This window comes from Ochotona princeps, chromosome 18 (genome assembly GCF_030435755.1).
Source record: "Ochotona princeps isolate mOchPri1 chromosome 18, mOchPri1.hap1, whole genome shotgun sequence".
NCBI lineage: Eukaryota > Metazoa > Chordata > Mammalia > Lagomorpha > Ochotonidae > Ochotona > Ochotona princeps.
The window spans coordinates 22,111,649-22,128,569 of NC_080849.1; the positions used below are offsets into that span (position 1 = coordinate 22,111,649).

Genomic DNA, 16,921 nt, shown 5'->3' on the forward strand with positions numbered 1-16,921 from the left:
ATACCAGGTGCTCAACAAATATGTATTATTTGAGAGTTAAAAAAAAAAGATACTTGTCTCTGTCCAAAGGAATGAGGACCCAGGACAACTTATGCTGTGCTTAGGAGCTCAGGAAAAAAAAAATTCAGTGGCTAAAAAACGTGGGTGAAATTGTTTCTTGGCACAATATGATGATTTCTATTATTTCTTGTTGCTTTATAATTACCACTGGATATTGTAGTTACTGCTTATCAGCATTTGAAGATGACTGTAACTGTGGGTGCTAATACCTAGGCTTGTAGGCAAAAAGGGCCAAGAAATAATGCCTGTGGCTTGCAGTCCTTACTACCATGTATAATTTTTGTTGTCAGTTTTTTATTGTTGTTGTTACAAAAGAGCGGTCATTCCAGTCTTCTAGTGAAGTGCCTTGGTTTGAAAAGGGCTAAGATCTTATTGAGAAAAAATTAGTAGTTTAATGTTTTTCTGTTTCTTAACCTTTGCAGATGACCCCAGTTACTCCGTGATTTCTGACTATAGCTTGGTCTACCAGTGATGTTGTTGGTAAGAAGTTTTAATTTTCATAGACTCACAGTGTATGTAGATTCATCATGTGTCTCTGAAACATCTGTAAAATACCACCACAAAGAAGCAAGGCCACACATCTGACTGGCACAAGGTGGCCTTGCTTCTTTGTTGATGACTTTATGGATTCCCAAACTGGAAACAACAGGAACCTCCATATACCTTTGAATGGGGTGTTTTGCCTTTCTTGATTGGTCTACAATGATGAATTATTCTTTATCTGTTCTTGTGAAGCTCTTTTCTTGCTATTATATACCTAGATTGAGGCATCTCACAAGCAAAGCGTACAGATGCCTCACTGTTTCAGTCATGTTACCTTTAGTGTTCCACCCCAGTCCCCACAATGGGAACAGTCAACAGAAGTCAGTGCAACAATCATAATCAGCATTGTAGAATTCCTCTGTACCAGATCAGTGCTGTTCAGGCACTTTACCCTATTCCCAGTTAAAATCAGTTTCACAGATGCCAAGCAATGGTGGAGAAACTTGTTGCAGTCCTAAATGTGACATGTCAAATTTGCAGCATTTTGGTACTTAGCGGGGAGAACGTTCATTGTGGCTCATAGACTTGGAGAGTCACAGGCCACAGTCGGGTGGTTCTGTTTGTCCTCTGAGGTGGGCAGAATGCATGTGGAGGGGGGGAGAGGCGGAGTTCTTCCTCCATGTTGTGTTTCCATGTAGCTCTCATGATTTCATTATGAGAGATCCTGCTGTTCTAGGAATACACCCAATCTAGTTACTTTCCAAGACTCCATCTTCAGACACCATCATTCAATTCAGTTCCATCCTTATCCATTAACATAGGATTCTGGGGCTTGAGACCTTAGCATTTGGGCCTTTGGGAAACACTTGTTTTCCAAGCTGTAACAGTCTTCATAAAGAATAATTCCTTCAACTCATGGGACGTACAGTTCAGAGTCAAGCATCTTTGCTGTGGAAAGCAAGGAAACTGAAAGCTTTAAATATTCCATTCTCTGATTATACATAGCTTTCTGATCTGTCCATACATTGCAGCCTTTACAAACAGCCATCATTTCTTTTTCATTTCTTGAGCCCGCCTCCATCTCATAGGGGAGGCACAAAGTCCTGAGGAGAATCCTACTAAGTCAATGACGTGGGATTCAAAGGTGAAACGTGTACCCTGCATGTAAGGGATAACCACGGGACAGGGCATTGGCAGGGCCACCAGTTTTACATTTTAATTCTTTCTTTTCCTGCCATTACCTGTCCAAGTTCAGCATATATTCTAATGGCTGAAACCTTCAACTACTCTACCTTCTCAAAGTCCAAGAATTTGACATTTGAATGCAAGATGCTGGTGCCACATGTTTACTTGAATTCAGTCTCTCAAGTTCTGTAATTTTAGAGTCTGGGCCAGCTCAAGGAATACAGGCTCAACATTTATGCATATGTATAGTTAATTTCAGGGAATTTGAAAGACAGGAGCTGAGTTTAGTTAATAATTTAATTGAATGACATATCCTATGACACTTGAATGGTTTGAATGTATGTTCAGGATGGAAATCTAAACTGGAAGATTTATGAATTTATGTGTTATTCTGTAGTTGTTGGTTTTACTTGTTATTCTCTAATTCTCGCTTCATTAGGCAAAGATACACTGTATTTTTGAATTAAAATATGTGTATCAAGGAGGAGTATATATCTCCCATAAGGGATGTTATCATTACATGCCATGTTTTCTTACCACTTGTTTTCCTTGATCACACATGCACACCTACTCTCTGGGAGAATGCATGCCCTTCAGACTGAAGCAGTTGCTAACAATGAATGGTTTGTTGAAATGAATGTTCCTTGCCATTCTCTTTCAGAAAACAGAACTTGCTCCACCTAATGCTCCTATGGTATGGAAAGAGCACCGAGAACGGCAGAATCCCCAGCTAAATCCTGCCAATGATGATGGCCCTGAAGGGAACCCTTGTTGTAATGTTTTGATATTTTCAATTGACGATAGGCATTTCTTTAGTTCCATGTAGGCTAACAGAGCTCTTTAGTTTTCTGATAGAATTTACAAATTGCCCCAGACCAAAGAATTTTCCTTTCTCAGACAGGCACTGCAGTTGTGAGCGAGTTATTTCCTAGTCGGAAAGCAGAACAGTTTCTGGGTTGAGTGCTGGCTCCTGAGACAGCAGAGGTGGCTGCCAAGGGCTCTGACAGCACTGGCACAAGAGAGCTCATCCAGCCCTGGGCAGCAGGAATGGGGAGTTTTCATCCAGGCTCATGTTCCAGGGGCACGAGATTGAAACGACCTTGCCTTTTGAGGCTGGAAGATTTAGCAGCCATCTGATTGTGTATTCTATGTCACAGATGAGGAAATTTGGCCCAGAGGATGAAATTGGGGTTCCGTCTAGGGCTGCCAACTGATTAGGGACAGCCAGAAGCAGAGCATAAGCACAGGCCCACATCACTACTCTGGCAGCCCTTGCTGAGGTCACCATGCTCCTGCTGAATCTTAGGACACCATGGATTTTTTGCCAGAATTTTTCTAATTGGGAAATGTATTAGGGAGTCAGGGTTAGACTTTCCTGTGAATGGATCCCTGTATGTACCATACTACAGAGTAGTATATTCAGTCCAACCTGAGAAGCTGTAGATTGCAAAACATGCCACGATCTACTACAGCACAAAGAAGATGGGATGGGGGAGTTGCCAATTAACTTGTGAAAATCCATTGATAACCAAAATCATTCACATTGGAGGTGCTAACATGTAAGAATATTCTGGAGTCAATGAGATCAATGGAATATAATGTTTTGACTCACTTCCTCGAGAGAATTTTGGAATCACAAAGCCCCTCTCCAGTCCAGAGACTTCACAGCAGATCTTTGCTTGGCTACATTCTGACTCTGAAGTGTCAGTCGGGCCCCTTAACAAATATTTGGTTCTATGTTTGTCATCCACAAGCAGCAGGGAGGTTATGTAGCTTTTGCATATTATGGGGCAAACCCTGGGAAACTGGTATATTTTAGTTCACGACAAAGTCAGCACAGCACCCTTCCTTCCTGAGTTAGTTCTGTTAACCACATTGAGAAAGTATTTTCTTCTTCTGCTCTGGACAGTCATGTTCCCAGAACTATGCATAAATGAATTGAAAGAAGAGTTCTCATTTCTCCTCTTTTAATGTGAGGTGCTACTCAGTGTAGCAGCTGCTTGTCAAGAGGGAAAGCTTGCATCAGTTGGATATCCTTTTGGGAAACTGAATTTTGCAAAAGGTCATTGATTTCGCCAAACCAGACAAGCTCAGGAAATTTTCTTTTGTTTTCAGAATACTCTGTGTTTTCTTATTTATTATTGGCAGTTCCTCAGGGATTTCAGTTTTCTCTTTCCCTTGGTCAGTATAATTGGTGTAAAGATGTTTTCCGAATGGAAAAAAAAAATCGTATTTTCATTCTGTTGCGCTTTCAGTTTGATATGAAGTAGAATAAAGGCTTTTGATGATTTGGGATTTGTCGTGCATTGTCATGCTAATTGTATCTTTCTCCAAGTCTTGTTGCATTTGTAATTGAGATACCAGAACGATAAAGTGCCGTGCGGGGAGGCCAGGTGGAGATGGTACCCTACCCCTTTCTACAAATTCCTCCCAGCCTGAGTGGCAATGTCACTTGCTCTGGGTGGCACCATCCTTGCCTTGAGACCAATTTGGATCACACTACTGTATGTCTTCTTGCCCCCATTTTTCTTGTTATTATCCAATTACTTTTGAAATTAATGGCTCAATCCTTGTTTTCCCTAGAAGACTGTGACCTCCATGAGAGCAGGACTGTGCTTATCCTTTCTTCTGCTATATCACTTGCACAAGACACAGATAGGAAAGGGTTGATAGGCCAAAACCAAACAGCTATAGAAAAGAGCTACTTGGAAGAAGAAGCGGAGCGAATGAAGGAGGAAAGCCTGTCAGTTAAGCAGATGTGTTAAACTTAGTGAACATGGCCTCCTTGGTAGACTGTCAGTGCACTGACTTTGCACCCACCAGAAGCACATCCCAAGATTGGCTTGCTGTACTTTTTCTGGGGGATATTTCCTTCCAGAAAGCAGCAACCAGAGTTGCCTCAAAAGTAGTCATGGGAATTCCCGCAATGGCTGTATTTCCAAGGGTGATGAGTCACAAGTCTTGTTGAGGGGACCGTGTGCACAGAGGGCTACAGCTTGTCCTCGCCGTGGACAGCAAGAGAAAGGGATGTTCTTCTGTGTGTGAGAAGTGACTCGAACATGGGCCCTGAAGGCTCCAGTCATTTTCACTCTGTACTATTACTTTCGTGCTGTTCCGTTTATCTGCCAATGAACTGTAACCTCATGGCGTCTTACCTGAGAAGCTAACCCACCATTCTTGCCCACCTACCCGCCCACCCACCAATCACCTTTGACAGTCTCAGTCACCAGTTCCTGGGGCTTGCCTGCAGCCCCTCCCAACACCTTCCAGGCTCACCTGGGTCGCATCTCCTCCATCTCGCTCTCTTCCTCTGCCCTGGCAGCCCCCATCCTACCACCATGGCAGGAGACGTTTCCCTGCATGTTCTCGTCCCTTCCTGTTACCACCATGCTGGAATAATGGACTTCCTAAGCACCTTTTTGTGTCTCAGATTTTGGCTTGTGGTAAACAAATCGTGAAAAGAGGACTTGGTGGAAGGAATTAGCTGTACGTAAGAATTTAACTGTGTTGGGCTTGGCAGCGTGGCCTAGTGGCTAAGGTCCTCGCCTCAATCCCATATGGCTGCTGGTTCTAATCCCGGCAGCTCCACTTCCTCTCTATCTCTCCTCCTCTCAGTATATCTGACTTTGTAATAAAAATAAAATAAATCTTTAAAAAAAAAAAAAAAGAATTTAACTGTGTTTAAAACCTAACACTTCAGGTGTCTCCTGCCAGGCAATGGGGGATGGGGTTTAAGGAGTTTTGGCTCAGGGCCAGGGCCAGTTGGGTTTTGCTGCTCTGGACAGTAATCAACAGCACAGACAGGACCTGGGCATGTTCAAGGCCCTGGCCTGGGCTCCCACCTGCTCACCATGCCTGCTGTTGGCAGAGTCACAGAGCAGTTAAGGCATGTTGTGGTTTTTGGGCCAGGACCCCGGGACCAGCAACCAGGGAGCAGAACTCTGGACTGGGGGCAAGCCCGGCAAGCACCTGTGTCGAAGTGGGCAGGTGAGAGAGAAAGGGAGGAGGGCTAAAAGGTATGCATGGGCCTGCATGACCAGAGCAGGTGCTGACAGGGCCCCTGGTGGATGGAAGCTGGGCCAGAGTTTGAAGAAATAGTAGGCATGGAGGAGTGGCTGTGGGTGGTGCTCTGATAACATCACACACCCATGTGGCTCCGAGCTGGCTGTGCCCATGCAAATGGTACTTCACTCTGACTACTTCCTCAGGTCGCAGCCTCTGAGGCAAACTCAGGCACAGCCACCAAGCAGGAAGATTCAAAAACAAGCTGTGACCACAGATACTTCTAAGTTCCTGAGTGCTAAGGAACTTCTAAGTTCTCACCTTCCTCCACCACCCCATGAAGGGGAATTGTATCACCTTCAAAATTTGCATGTGGAAATCTGTACCTCCTCCCCTGCTGCCCCCATATTGTTTGGAGACAGAATTTTTGTTAAATCCAACTGAGGAGGACAGGGAGGTGAGGAAACTGCAAATTGCCTGGGGAGAGGGGTCTGGGGAACCTTTGGAGTGGGAGTGGCCCAAGGCATGTTTGCAGGGAAGGAATGGTTTTTGGGGTCTTCCACCAACTAGGCCAGTGCACTCACAGGTAGGTGAGGGATCTGAGATGGAGTTTTTTAAAGATGGGGAAACAGGAGGGAATGTCTAGTTTAGGCCAAGGCAGCTGTGCATATGGGAGACCTAGGCTGGGCTTAACAGTATCGCCTGCAGCCCATTGGCACAGACAAAAGCTGGGTCTAGGGGTCATGCCTGGCTGGGGTAGGCCACAGTACCTGCTTAAGAGAGTCAGAGCAGGCAGTAGGCCACATCAGGTTGGGCCAGAATGCAAGAGAACTGAATCTGGGGGCAGATTCTGTAGGCTAGTTCTGGGCTTACCTCTGTGGGACTGCAGCACTTGCTGATTAATACAGAGAACTGGGGGCAATGACAGGCCGAGCCAGGATGGACTACAGAAATCACGTGACAGGAGCCCACCTGATACTTGCAGGAGCTGGGGCTAGGAGAAGGCTAGGTGTGGCCAGACTGCAGTACCCACCAGCACATGCAAAACCTGGGCCTGAGGGCAGACTATGCCAAGCATAGCTGCTGCCCCTACTGGCACATATGAGATCATGGGCTGGGAGCAGTCTGACAGGGGAACGTGGAGAACTCTCCTGTTATGCCTCAGTTCCTGCTGGGGAGCACAAGAACCAAGGTTGGGGGTGGGTCAGGCCAGGCAAGTCTGTAACTCTCTCTCATCAGTGTTTGTGTGGGCCGGGTCTGTAGACAGGCCACAGCACCCGATGGCACTCAGGAGAGCCAGGAAAGGGTGTGGCCCATGCCTGCTGGGCAAGGCTGCAGCAAGAGCTTAGAATATGGGTAGGTATGGTGAGCACAAGAGCCATTGTTGGGAACAGGCTAGATCAAGCTGGGCTGCAGCACCGGTTGACATACATTTGAACTGGGTCTGAGAGTGAACTGGGCAAGATCAGTCTACAGCACACATTGGCATGAGTGAGAACCAGGACAGGGTGTGGGCCCGGCCGAGTTGAACCACAATACCCACCAATTCACTTGAGGGATGAGGGTGGGCCAGGCTGGGTGATGCTGCTGTACTCACCAGCGAGAGCTGGAACTGGAGCTGAGCTAGGCTGAGCTAGGCTGCAGCATCTGTTGGCAAATGCTGAGACTGGGGACAGGCCATCTCCGACTGGGCCACAGCACATGCTGGGAACAGCCTGGGAGGGGGACATCAGGGACTCCCTTGCTGGGTTTCTGCTTCCACTGGTGAGCATGAGAGCAGGGGGTGGGCCAGTCTGGAGGCAAGCCAGGCTGAGCTAGGCTGTCATACCAGCTGGTACATACATGAACTAGAATGTGTGTGGACCAGCTGGGCAAGGCCATAGCACCAGCTGGCAAGTGCCAGGACTGGGTGCCAGTCATGTCAGGCTGGACCACAGCACTCCCTGGCAGGAGCAAGATCCAGGGCTGGGAATGTGGCTGGCAGGGGAATTGCAGGCACTCCCCTTATAGGTTGTACCTATTGCTGTGAGCGGAAGAACCAGGGCTGGGGGTGGGCCAGGCTGGACAAGGCAGCAGCACCTGTTAGCCTACTTGTGTGCTGGGTCTGGCAGTGGGTCTGGCTGAGCCAGCTGGGGTGAAACTGACCAGGCAACTGCAACCACTGGTATGTGTGTTAGATGACACAGATAACAGTTTGACTCTCCCCAGGTGGGGTCTCCTCAGCTTGACTGCTGAATTCAGACACTGGCCACAGGGAAAATCACAGAATATGTGGTCTGACCTTGAAGTGCATGTGTCGGGACTGGGCCTCCTCAGTTGCTGATGCCTGTGTGGTGGACAGCATGTCAAGGTGCACAAAGGGGACATGATGGCCAGCTCCTCCAGGACAGTAGGGGACGTCAACTGCCTTGTCAGAGGATGGAAAGCAGAATAGGTTGGACAATCCTTCTGGCCAAGCTCTGCAGCATGTTCCTGGGCCTGTGATGCACTAAGGTGGGCTTCGTCAGCCAATAGACTTTGGATAGATTTTCTCAACACTGGAGCAATGAGACCAACTTCTCAGTAATATCAAAACCACTCCAGTAACGGCCTCAGAACACTATTCCCCACACCAGGGTCTCTAAGGTGTCATCAAATGATTGTCCCTCATCTCAGGTACTGATGTAGTTTGCAAGGAGTGGCCACTACTCCCCTCCACCCCTGAGACACAGGAGAAAAAAAAACCTGCAACATTTGTCCCACTCACCTTCCTCCAACCTGAACCTCCCCACACTAATCAGAGGCCGATGCAACTATGCAAGCAATATTAAAAAGAAAATTTAAAAATTAAAACATAAATTAATAAAAATAGAAAAAACCCTTTTGATGGGGATGTACTCCAACCATAACTTATTGATGGGGCACCTCCAGATGTTCCCACTGCCCACCAAGGGCTGCTTTGTTTGCACACAGTGGCATTTCCCTGTCCATGTCACCTGCCACAGATGTGGCTGAAGGCAGCTCTACAGAGAGGTCAGCTGTTGGAATCTGGACATGCACACTCAAAAATTCAGATGCAACTGCCTTTGGTAACACTGGCCTCCATATGGGTACTGGTTCGTGTTCTAGCTGCCCTACTTATCCAGCTCCCTTCCCTTTTTTTTTTTTTTAAGATTTATTTATTTATTTTTTTAAAGATTTATTCATTTTATTACAGCCAGATATACACAGAGGAGAGACAGAGAGGAAGATCTTCTGTCCGATGATTCACTCCCCAAGTGAGCCGCAACGGGCCGATGCACGCCGATCCGAAGCCGGGAACCTGGAACCTCTTCCGGGTCTCCCACGCGGGTGCAGTGTCCCAATGCATTGGGCCGTCCTCGACTGCTTTCCCACGCCACAAGCAGGGAGCTGGATGGGAAGTGGAGCTGCCGGGATTAGAACCGGTGCCCATATGGGATCCCGGGGCTTTCAAGGCGAGGACCTTAGCCGCTAGGCCACGCCGCCGGGCCCAAGATTTATTTTTTTAATTGGAAGTCAGATTTACAGAAAGAAGGAAAGACAGAGAGAAAGATCTTCCATCTTCTGGTCCACTCCCCAAGTGGCTGCCACAGCCAGAGCTGATACGATCCGAAGCTAGGAGCCAGCAGTGTGGGTCTGCCACATGGGTGCAGGAACCCAAGGCTTTGGGCCATCCTCTACTGCCCTCCCAGGTCACAAGCAGGGAGCTGTATGGGAAGTGGGGCTGCCAGGATTAGAATCAGTGCCCATATGGGATCTCGGCACATTCAAGGCGAGGATTTTAGCTACTAGGCCAACGCTCTGGGCGCTGGAAATTCTGCTAAGGTCCATTTGCTGACATAGTCCACCTTAGAGTTTTGATTCGCCTAAATACTTGCTGTCAGAGCAATCCAGTTTGTTCTGCCCTCCAGAGTACTAGATGTCCTCTGGAGGCCTCAATGAATTGGTTGTCATGTCACCCATGTGCAGCTGGGCATGTTGTCCACTGCACAGTCTTCGGCAGCTGAGGAGGCCCAGTTCTGACACACAGCACTCTGTGATCAGACCACATATCCTGTATTTTCACCGTGGTTGGGGGTTTGAATTCAACAATCCAGTTGGAGGGTGGGTAGGCAGTCCCCAAAGAAACCTCACCAGAGATGACCCCAACCTCACTGAGATGCATGTGCAACTCAGTCCATCACCCACATCAGCCTACATTCACACTGGTGGTTGCAGTCGCCTTAAGAAAGAAATAAATACAGATGCCAAGTAATGGGGCACCAGTTGAGTCTGTTTGGGGATGCTAATCACTATTGGAGTTTTTTTTCTTATTGGGGAAGGTTACGAGAGAGGAAGCGAAAGAAAAAAAGACAAGCTGTATATGCTTCTCTGCTTAAGCAAACAGAAGTCTTGGTGAAAAGATTTCATATGTGTAAGAGTCTGTTAAATATAGGCTGGAACTCTGCACTTACTTGGCTGAAAGTTGTGTGAGTTAATTGTCTTCAGAAATTGAAAAAATATAGAAATTCCATGATTTCTCAATTTTGCAGAGGGTATTTAGTAACTAGGAATGTTGAAAGAATGTCAAACAGAGTGATGTAGAGGAAGTAATGAACAATGTGCAGAATGAATGGCTTCTGGGAAATCATGCGGGAGCGATTGCAGTATTGGGAGAAAATGCCACCAGGTGGCAGCAGAGGCATTGGAACGGAATTTGTGAGGTCCAGAAGGGTCACCCAGGGCTCCTTCATCAGCAGCTGTCACTGTCCCAGATACTGGCTGACTTGGGAATCACAATAGTGTTACATTTTGCAATGATGCCATACTATGTGAATTGTAGTCCTTTAATGAATATTTGCAGCCACTTAGGGAGTGAATTGGCAGGTGGAAGATATTTCTCTGTCTCCTCTGTGTAAACCTGATTTTCTAATCAAAAAAAACCAAAAAAATGCATGCCACTATGTACCACAGGCTTGTTCAGTCTGTCCACATCCCATTTAGCTCTCATACTTGTCAATGGGCATTGAAGCCTAGTTCAACCCAACCAGTCCTATTATCCAGCCCACACACATACTGGCAGGTACCTTTCTGTTTAGTCACTCCTGCCCCAGTCCTGGTTCTCATGCTCTCCAGTGGGAGTGGTAACCCAGGAGGGAGGTGCCCACTCCCAGATCATGCACTCTCCAGGTGGTTCTGGAGTTTAACTTAACAGAATTAGCCCCCAGTACCAGCATCTGCCAGCTGATGCTGTGGCAAAGCCCAACCAACTCTCACCCACTCTGATTTATGCTTTACCAGTAACAACACTCAGCCCAACCTGGCTTTTACCTGATCTGGCTCACATGAGGCCCACAGGTGTTGTAGCCCTGCCTGACCTGGTCTGCCACCATCCCAGCTCACGCTCTCCAATGGGAGTGGCTGTCCAGCAGGGGAGCCCACATTCCCCCTACCGGCTTTGACCCTCCCCTTGCCACCGATTCTAACATATGCTAGTTGGGTGCTGTGGCCCAGTCTGGCATGGTCCGCTTTGCCTCGGCATTTGCCAGTGGGCGTATTAGCCTGGTTGGGCCTGGCCCACCCCCAATTCCAGCTCAGGCTGGTGAGGGTTACAGCCTAGCTCAACCCAGCTGGCACCAAGACTCACCCATAATGTTTACTGGTATATGTTGCAACTGAACCTGGCCCATCCCACACTTATTCTGGTACTTGGATTCACCAGGGGGTGATGTGAACTGGTTCAGCCTGGTCTGCCCCCAACCTGCACCAAATGTATGCTGGTGAAGACCCTTCCCTGGCCTAGTCTGGATTGCTCCCTATCATGGTTCTTGCGCTCACCTTCAGGGACTGTGTCCCGACAGAGGAGTTTCCCAGGCTGCTCCATCAGAACCTCTCCCAGCGTCAGATCTCAAGCACACCAGTGGGTCCATGGGCCAGCCCCAGTTAGTCCACCTCCTATCCTAGCAGGAACAGTGGCCTTTCCTAACTGGCATTCAACCCATTTCAGTTCTTACTGTTGGGTGTTTCAGCCCAGCCAAGCCTGGTCCACACCCAGATACAACTCACAGATGGCTCAGCAGGGGCAGAGACCTAGCCTAGCCCGTCCCACATCTACCCTGGTCCTCCAGAGTGCCAGTTGGTGCTGAAGTCTAGCCAAGTCTGGTGTACCCAGCCCCAGTCCACAGTTGTGCCAAGGGAGATTGTAGCCATATCCAGACCAGAACGCAGCCCCTACTCTGGCCCCATACTCACCAGTGGGAACCCCAACCCAGCCAGGATGTCTTCTTAGCTCCCCAACCAGGCCTGTTCCCAGCTATAGATCATGTGCATGCCAGTTTTTGCTCTGACCCAGCTTGGCATAGCCCTCATAATTTGTCCTTTGTCTTAGATGCTGCAGCCTGGCCTGACCTGGCCTGTGTCCTGTCCTGATTCTCTCTGGCAGTGATGGAACTTAGCTTTGCTCAGTCTACTCCTATCCCTGGCTCATGCAAACCAGTACCTGTAAGCTCAGTATGACCCGTGCTCTAGCCTAATTTCTGTTCTTGCTGGTGAGCTAAGGTTTGCTTGACCATATCTGGTCTGCCCCCTTCAATAATCAACCCACACATATTAGCCAACAGCTGGAGCTACGTTGCCCAGCTTGCCCAAGGCCTGGACCATGTGATCACCAGCAGGAGTTATGACCCACTAGGTGAGTTTCCCATGTTCCCCCATTTGGCCCATTTCTGGACCCAAATCTCATACATACCAGTGGTGTTAGGCCTTTGCCTGGCATAGTCTGCCTTCCATCTTGGCCTTGTATGAGCTGGTGAACAGTGCAGCCTGGCCAGCCCCACACCTTATTTTAGGATGCACATGTGGGTGCTGCAGCCTGGACCTGCCCAGACTGTTATCAGTCCCTGTACCCGTGAGTGATCACACTTAGCTCAACCCATCACCACCCCAGCTCCCATCCATCACGATGCGTTTACGCCATTTATTCAGAGTTGATATGAATGGTGGTAATTTGGTCCTGTCATTTCAGCAATGGGTTGTTAACTGATTTAGTCTTCTGTTGTTATTTTACTGGGATGTTCTTCACATTTACCTTTGGTTTTGGTGGGTGCTATTCCTTTTCTCTGTCAAGAGAACATCTTTATCCTCTGAGGGCAGGTTTGGAAGAGGCATATTCTTTTAAATTTTCTTTACTGTTCAAGAATTTTATTTCAACAAAACAAAGAACCCCCCCAAAACAAACAAAAAACAATTTTATTTCCTTTTAAAAAATATATTTTTTTATTAGAAAGTGAGATATACAGAGAGGAGGAGAGACAGAGAAGATCTTCCATCTGATGGTTCACTCCCCAAGTGGCCACAGCGGGCGGAGCTGAGCCGAGCCGATCCAAAGCCGGGAGCCAGGAGCTTCTTCTGGGTCTCCCACGCAGCTGCAGGGTCCCAAAGCTTTGGGCCATCCTGCTTTCCCAGGCCACAAGCAGGGAGCTGGATGGGAAGTAGAGCTGCCGGGATTAGAACTGGCATATGGGATCCTGGCGCAACTGAGGAGGCGGAGAGTACTTGTCATCCTGGACAGCCGCAGCAGGTGCCCAGGTAACCCGGCCGGTCCCACAGAGCCGGAGGAGGCGGAGCCGCCCTCTGCCAATCCCAGGGTCTCCCGGAGTGGTTTGTCCTACGAGGCGGTCCGTAGCGCCCCGGAGCAGCCGTCTCCGCAGCGGGAGTGGTGGAGAGTCGGTCATGTGACACCGGGCTGGAACTGAGCAGGCTGCGCGAAGCGCTGGGTTTGACCAAAACAAACGGCGACGGCGCCGCCGCAGCGTCTATGGCCGAGGCGGTGAGGCCGCAGCGCCGGGCCAAGGCTAAGGCCAGCCGCACGAAAACCAAGGTGAGGATTCCCGCCGACCCTGCCCAGGTTCTGCCGCGTGCGCTTTGCTCCTTGCCCTCTGCTCGGCTTCTGCAAGCGGCTCTGTCCCCGTCCTCCGGCGGCTCTGCCCCAGTCCCCCGGCGGCTCTGCTCCGTGCCCCCGGGGCTCTGCTCCCGTCCCCCGGCGGCTCTGCTCCCGTGCCCCCGGGGCTCTGCTCCCGTCCCCCGGCGTTTCTGCCCCCGTCCCCCGAGTCCCGGGTCCCGGGTGGGATCCCACCAGCCACTGAGGCGGCTCTGCGCCTCCATCCCTGCCTGTCCTCCGAGGCAGACGGGACTCCGTGTATCCTGCCTCCTCCCTGACTCCCCTGGGCTCGGGTCTTGAGTTTCTCAGCGGGGTTCGGTTTCCTGAGGCAGCGTTCGCTTTACGTTTCCATGGTTGACTCTTCTGCTTAATTTCCCTAGCACAGGAAGGGAGCCTGTCCGCGTGGAGACGGTGTCCTTTCATGGGGCTGCGTGCGTAGCGACTGGTGTGGACAGGTGTAGCTTACCGTGGGGCGCGAATATCTAGAAGTTTCTAGAAGTTAGTGTACAGCGGGACTCGGGCAGTAGGAACATGCTTGAGTAATCTGGATTTCCTAGGTTAGACCCCAGATAGTTCTAGTGTGCTTTGAAGTCGATTTGCTTCTTACACGTTTTCTACAGCGAATAGATTAGAGGTACCCTAAGGTGGCCAGACCTAGATAATTTTGGTTTCAATCTGAGACAGAGTTTACGTTCAGGAAGGGATGTTACAAGTAAAGGGATTTTTCCATACTAGTGGTTGATGTTCAGAAGCAGCTGTGATGTAAACGTGGTCCTTGGGAACAGGGCTTTTACAGGAAACCGGTTTTCCAAAGTACCATGTTTAGTGAACCCTAAGTGGCTTAAGCAGATCCCTTTCATGGTGGCTTATGAAAAGACTGTTGCGGAGTTAGGTACATCGGTGTACCCAGGTCTGTGAGGAGATAGTCTCATGGCTGTCTTGGGACTCAAGTACAGGAACTTTTTTTTTTGAAGATTTATTTATTTTTATTACAATAAATAAATCTTCTTCTGGGTCTCCCACGCAGGAAGCCAGGAACCAGGAGTTTCTTTGGGTCGCCTGTGTGGATGCAGGGTCCCAAGGCCTTGCGCCGTCTCCACTGCTTTCCCAGGCGACAAGCAGGGAGCTGGATGGGAAGTGGGGCAGCTGGGACTTTACCAGTATTATGAATGGGATGAGAGCGTCTAGCTCACTGTGCCACAGTTTCCCTCGTTGCATGTTGGTTACATTGCCAACACTTCTCTTCAGAGTGTGAACTCACTGAGGGATGGGGCTTGTCCTGTTCGTAGACGCTAGAGTCGCTTCATAGTGTTTGTTGAATGAAGAAAGAAATGCCAGTGCTGAAGCATATTTGCAGGCTTTGTCATGTGGAAGATTTGCTCTAGTAAATGTCCTCTGGTGAGTGTGAGAAAGCGAATGGAAAAAAAAAGTCAACAGCAGTGGGTACTCCTACCCTCCTTGTCAGTCAAGTAAATTAATCCTAAGGGTGCATAGATGCACTTCTTGGTGTGGAGCCATGTTTGGTGTTGCATGTACAGGCTGTGTGAATGAAGCCGTGCTGGCTGACACAATCGGGTGACTATTTACTGAGTCCTCCCGTGGCTCAGCCAGGAAGTGGACAGTGTCACGTGCCGTTGCCTGCAGATAGCTTGAGCGGCTTCTGGATGTGACCCAGCAGCTGACCCACATTCCTCAGTGTTAATTATCTGGTAGATGATCTCAGGTTGCTGGGTTGTGGTTAGGTGTTCGGTGTTCAATGCCTGCCTTTCATCTGTGGTGTCATTCTCTGATGATGCTGACTGCTTTCTTCTTGGTAAATCGTGAGTTAAGAACAGTAGATTCTTAGATTTGGACTTACTCTGCAGCAGTAGTATATTTTATAGTCCAGGAAGTATTTATTTTATTTTTTTTTTTAGCAGGCAATGTTAAGTTCTGAATCCCAGCAACTCAACAGTAAAGGCTGAGATGGAAAGGCCTTTAGGTCCCCATCTGCTCAAGAACTGAATGGTTGATTTCCACCTACATTCCCTCCCTGCCTCGAGGGTTATTTGAGTGAATTGTGTTGTGCAGTGTGAGATTCTTTTGTGCCTTCCAACATCTGTTTGTTCCTTAAACTCTCACTGGTCCCCAGAGGAGTCCCAGAAACTTCCTGCCTTGGCTCATAGAGACCCCCAGCTACACCTAGTCCAGGTTCTTGTCTTCCTGCATGTGAGAATACAACTGGAAGGTGCAGGCGGGGAATCAGAGAGCAGGGTCTACTAAGAGGCACAAAGGCAGTACACACTCAGAAGTGTGAGAAACTTCCAGAGAAAATTGCTCTCATGCAGGCTAGGGCCGTTGTTTTCTGGGGTAGGGGTGGTGTTCAGGACAGGGGCCTGGTTAAAGACCCAGCAGAGACAGAATTTGGGCTGGGCTGCAGGCTCTGGGGTTATCTCCAGGAGGAGGGTGTCAGAGTGGCTGCAGGATAGAAAGTGAGGCTTGGCTGCATGGTGCGGAGTGGCCGTGTGGTATCTGCATGGTGGTGGTCATTCTTACCCCTCCCTGATCCCCTGCTTCATCTCCATGAGGAAACGTTGCATTTTCACACAGGTAGTTGGGGTACTTCTCATTAAAGGTGGCATTTAAGTGAAGCCATGAAAGTCATTAGGGAGCTGGCCATGTGAGTACTTGGCAGGAGCGTTCCAGGCAGAAGACACAGTTGGTGAGAGGCTGGGAGGCAGTGCCTTCTGGTGATGTACCAGGAACCACGAAGAGGCAGTGGTTGGTGGAGCGGGGGAGGAGGGTTAGGGGATGAGGTTGGAAAGTAGTATAGGCCAGGTCACGTGGGGCAATAACTGGGTTTTACTCTGAGTGACATTGGGAATAACTTCAACATTTTGAACCGAGGAGCGGGCTTCAGTGCTTGCTGAGAATAGGTGAGCGCCAAGAGTTGAACGTACATGATTTAAGAGGCTGTTGCAGTAATTCAGGCAAGAGTGATGTGGCTTGGAGCAGAGTTGTGCCGACGAGGGTGGAGAGAAGTCAGAGCCGAGGTTGGCTGGGTTTTGGAAGTGGAGTGGGAGAAAGCAGTCAAAACTTCTGAGATGGAAAAGCAGAGGGTAGGACACGTTTTTGGGAGACAATCAGGAGTTCAGTTTTGAGTGTCTTAATTTTGAAATCGGTATCCTTTAAACATTCACTTGAGAATGTGGATTAGGGTGAGTTTGTGAATCTAGTTTTTGAGAGAGGAAGCACTTAAAGCTGGAGGTAGATCTGGGAATCATTACTATATAC

At 48.8% G+C, this 16,921-nt stretch overlaps 2 protein-coding genes across 4 annotated transcripts in view; both read left to right on the plus strand.

Moving 5' to 3' along the window:
- Positions 1–4,023, plus strand: part of PSTPIP2 (proline-serine-threonine phosphatase interacting protein 2) — a 54,748-nt gene extending 50,725 nt beyond the window's left edge. The window contains exons 14-15 of one of the 2 annotated variants that reach the window (XM_058676854.1): positions 483–540; positions 2,390–4,023. In XM_058676854.1, the coding sequence (XP_058532837.1) occupies positions 483–532 (50 nt within the window). In that variant the 3' untranslated portion in view covers positions 533–540; positions 2,390–4,023. Of the gene's footprint in view, positions 1–482; positions 545–2,389 lie in introns of those variants that run through there. The other variant, XM_058676853.1, reaches the window with a different exon arrangement.
- Positions 4,024–13,433: 9,410 nt separating this feature from the next.
- Positions 13,434–16,921, plus strand: part of EPG5 (ectopic P-granules 5 autophagy tethering factor) — a 91,703-nt gene continuing 88,215 nt past the window's right edge. For both annotated transcript variants that reach the window (XM_058677150.1, XM_058677151.1), the window contains exon 1: positions 13,434–13,588. In XM_058677150.1, the coding sequence (XP_058533133.1) occupies positions 13,526–13,588 (63 nt within the window). In that variant the 5' untranslated portion in view covers positions 13,434–13,525. The remainder of the gene's footprint in view (positions 13,589–16,921) is intronic.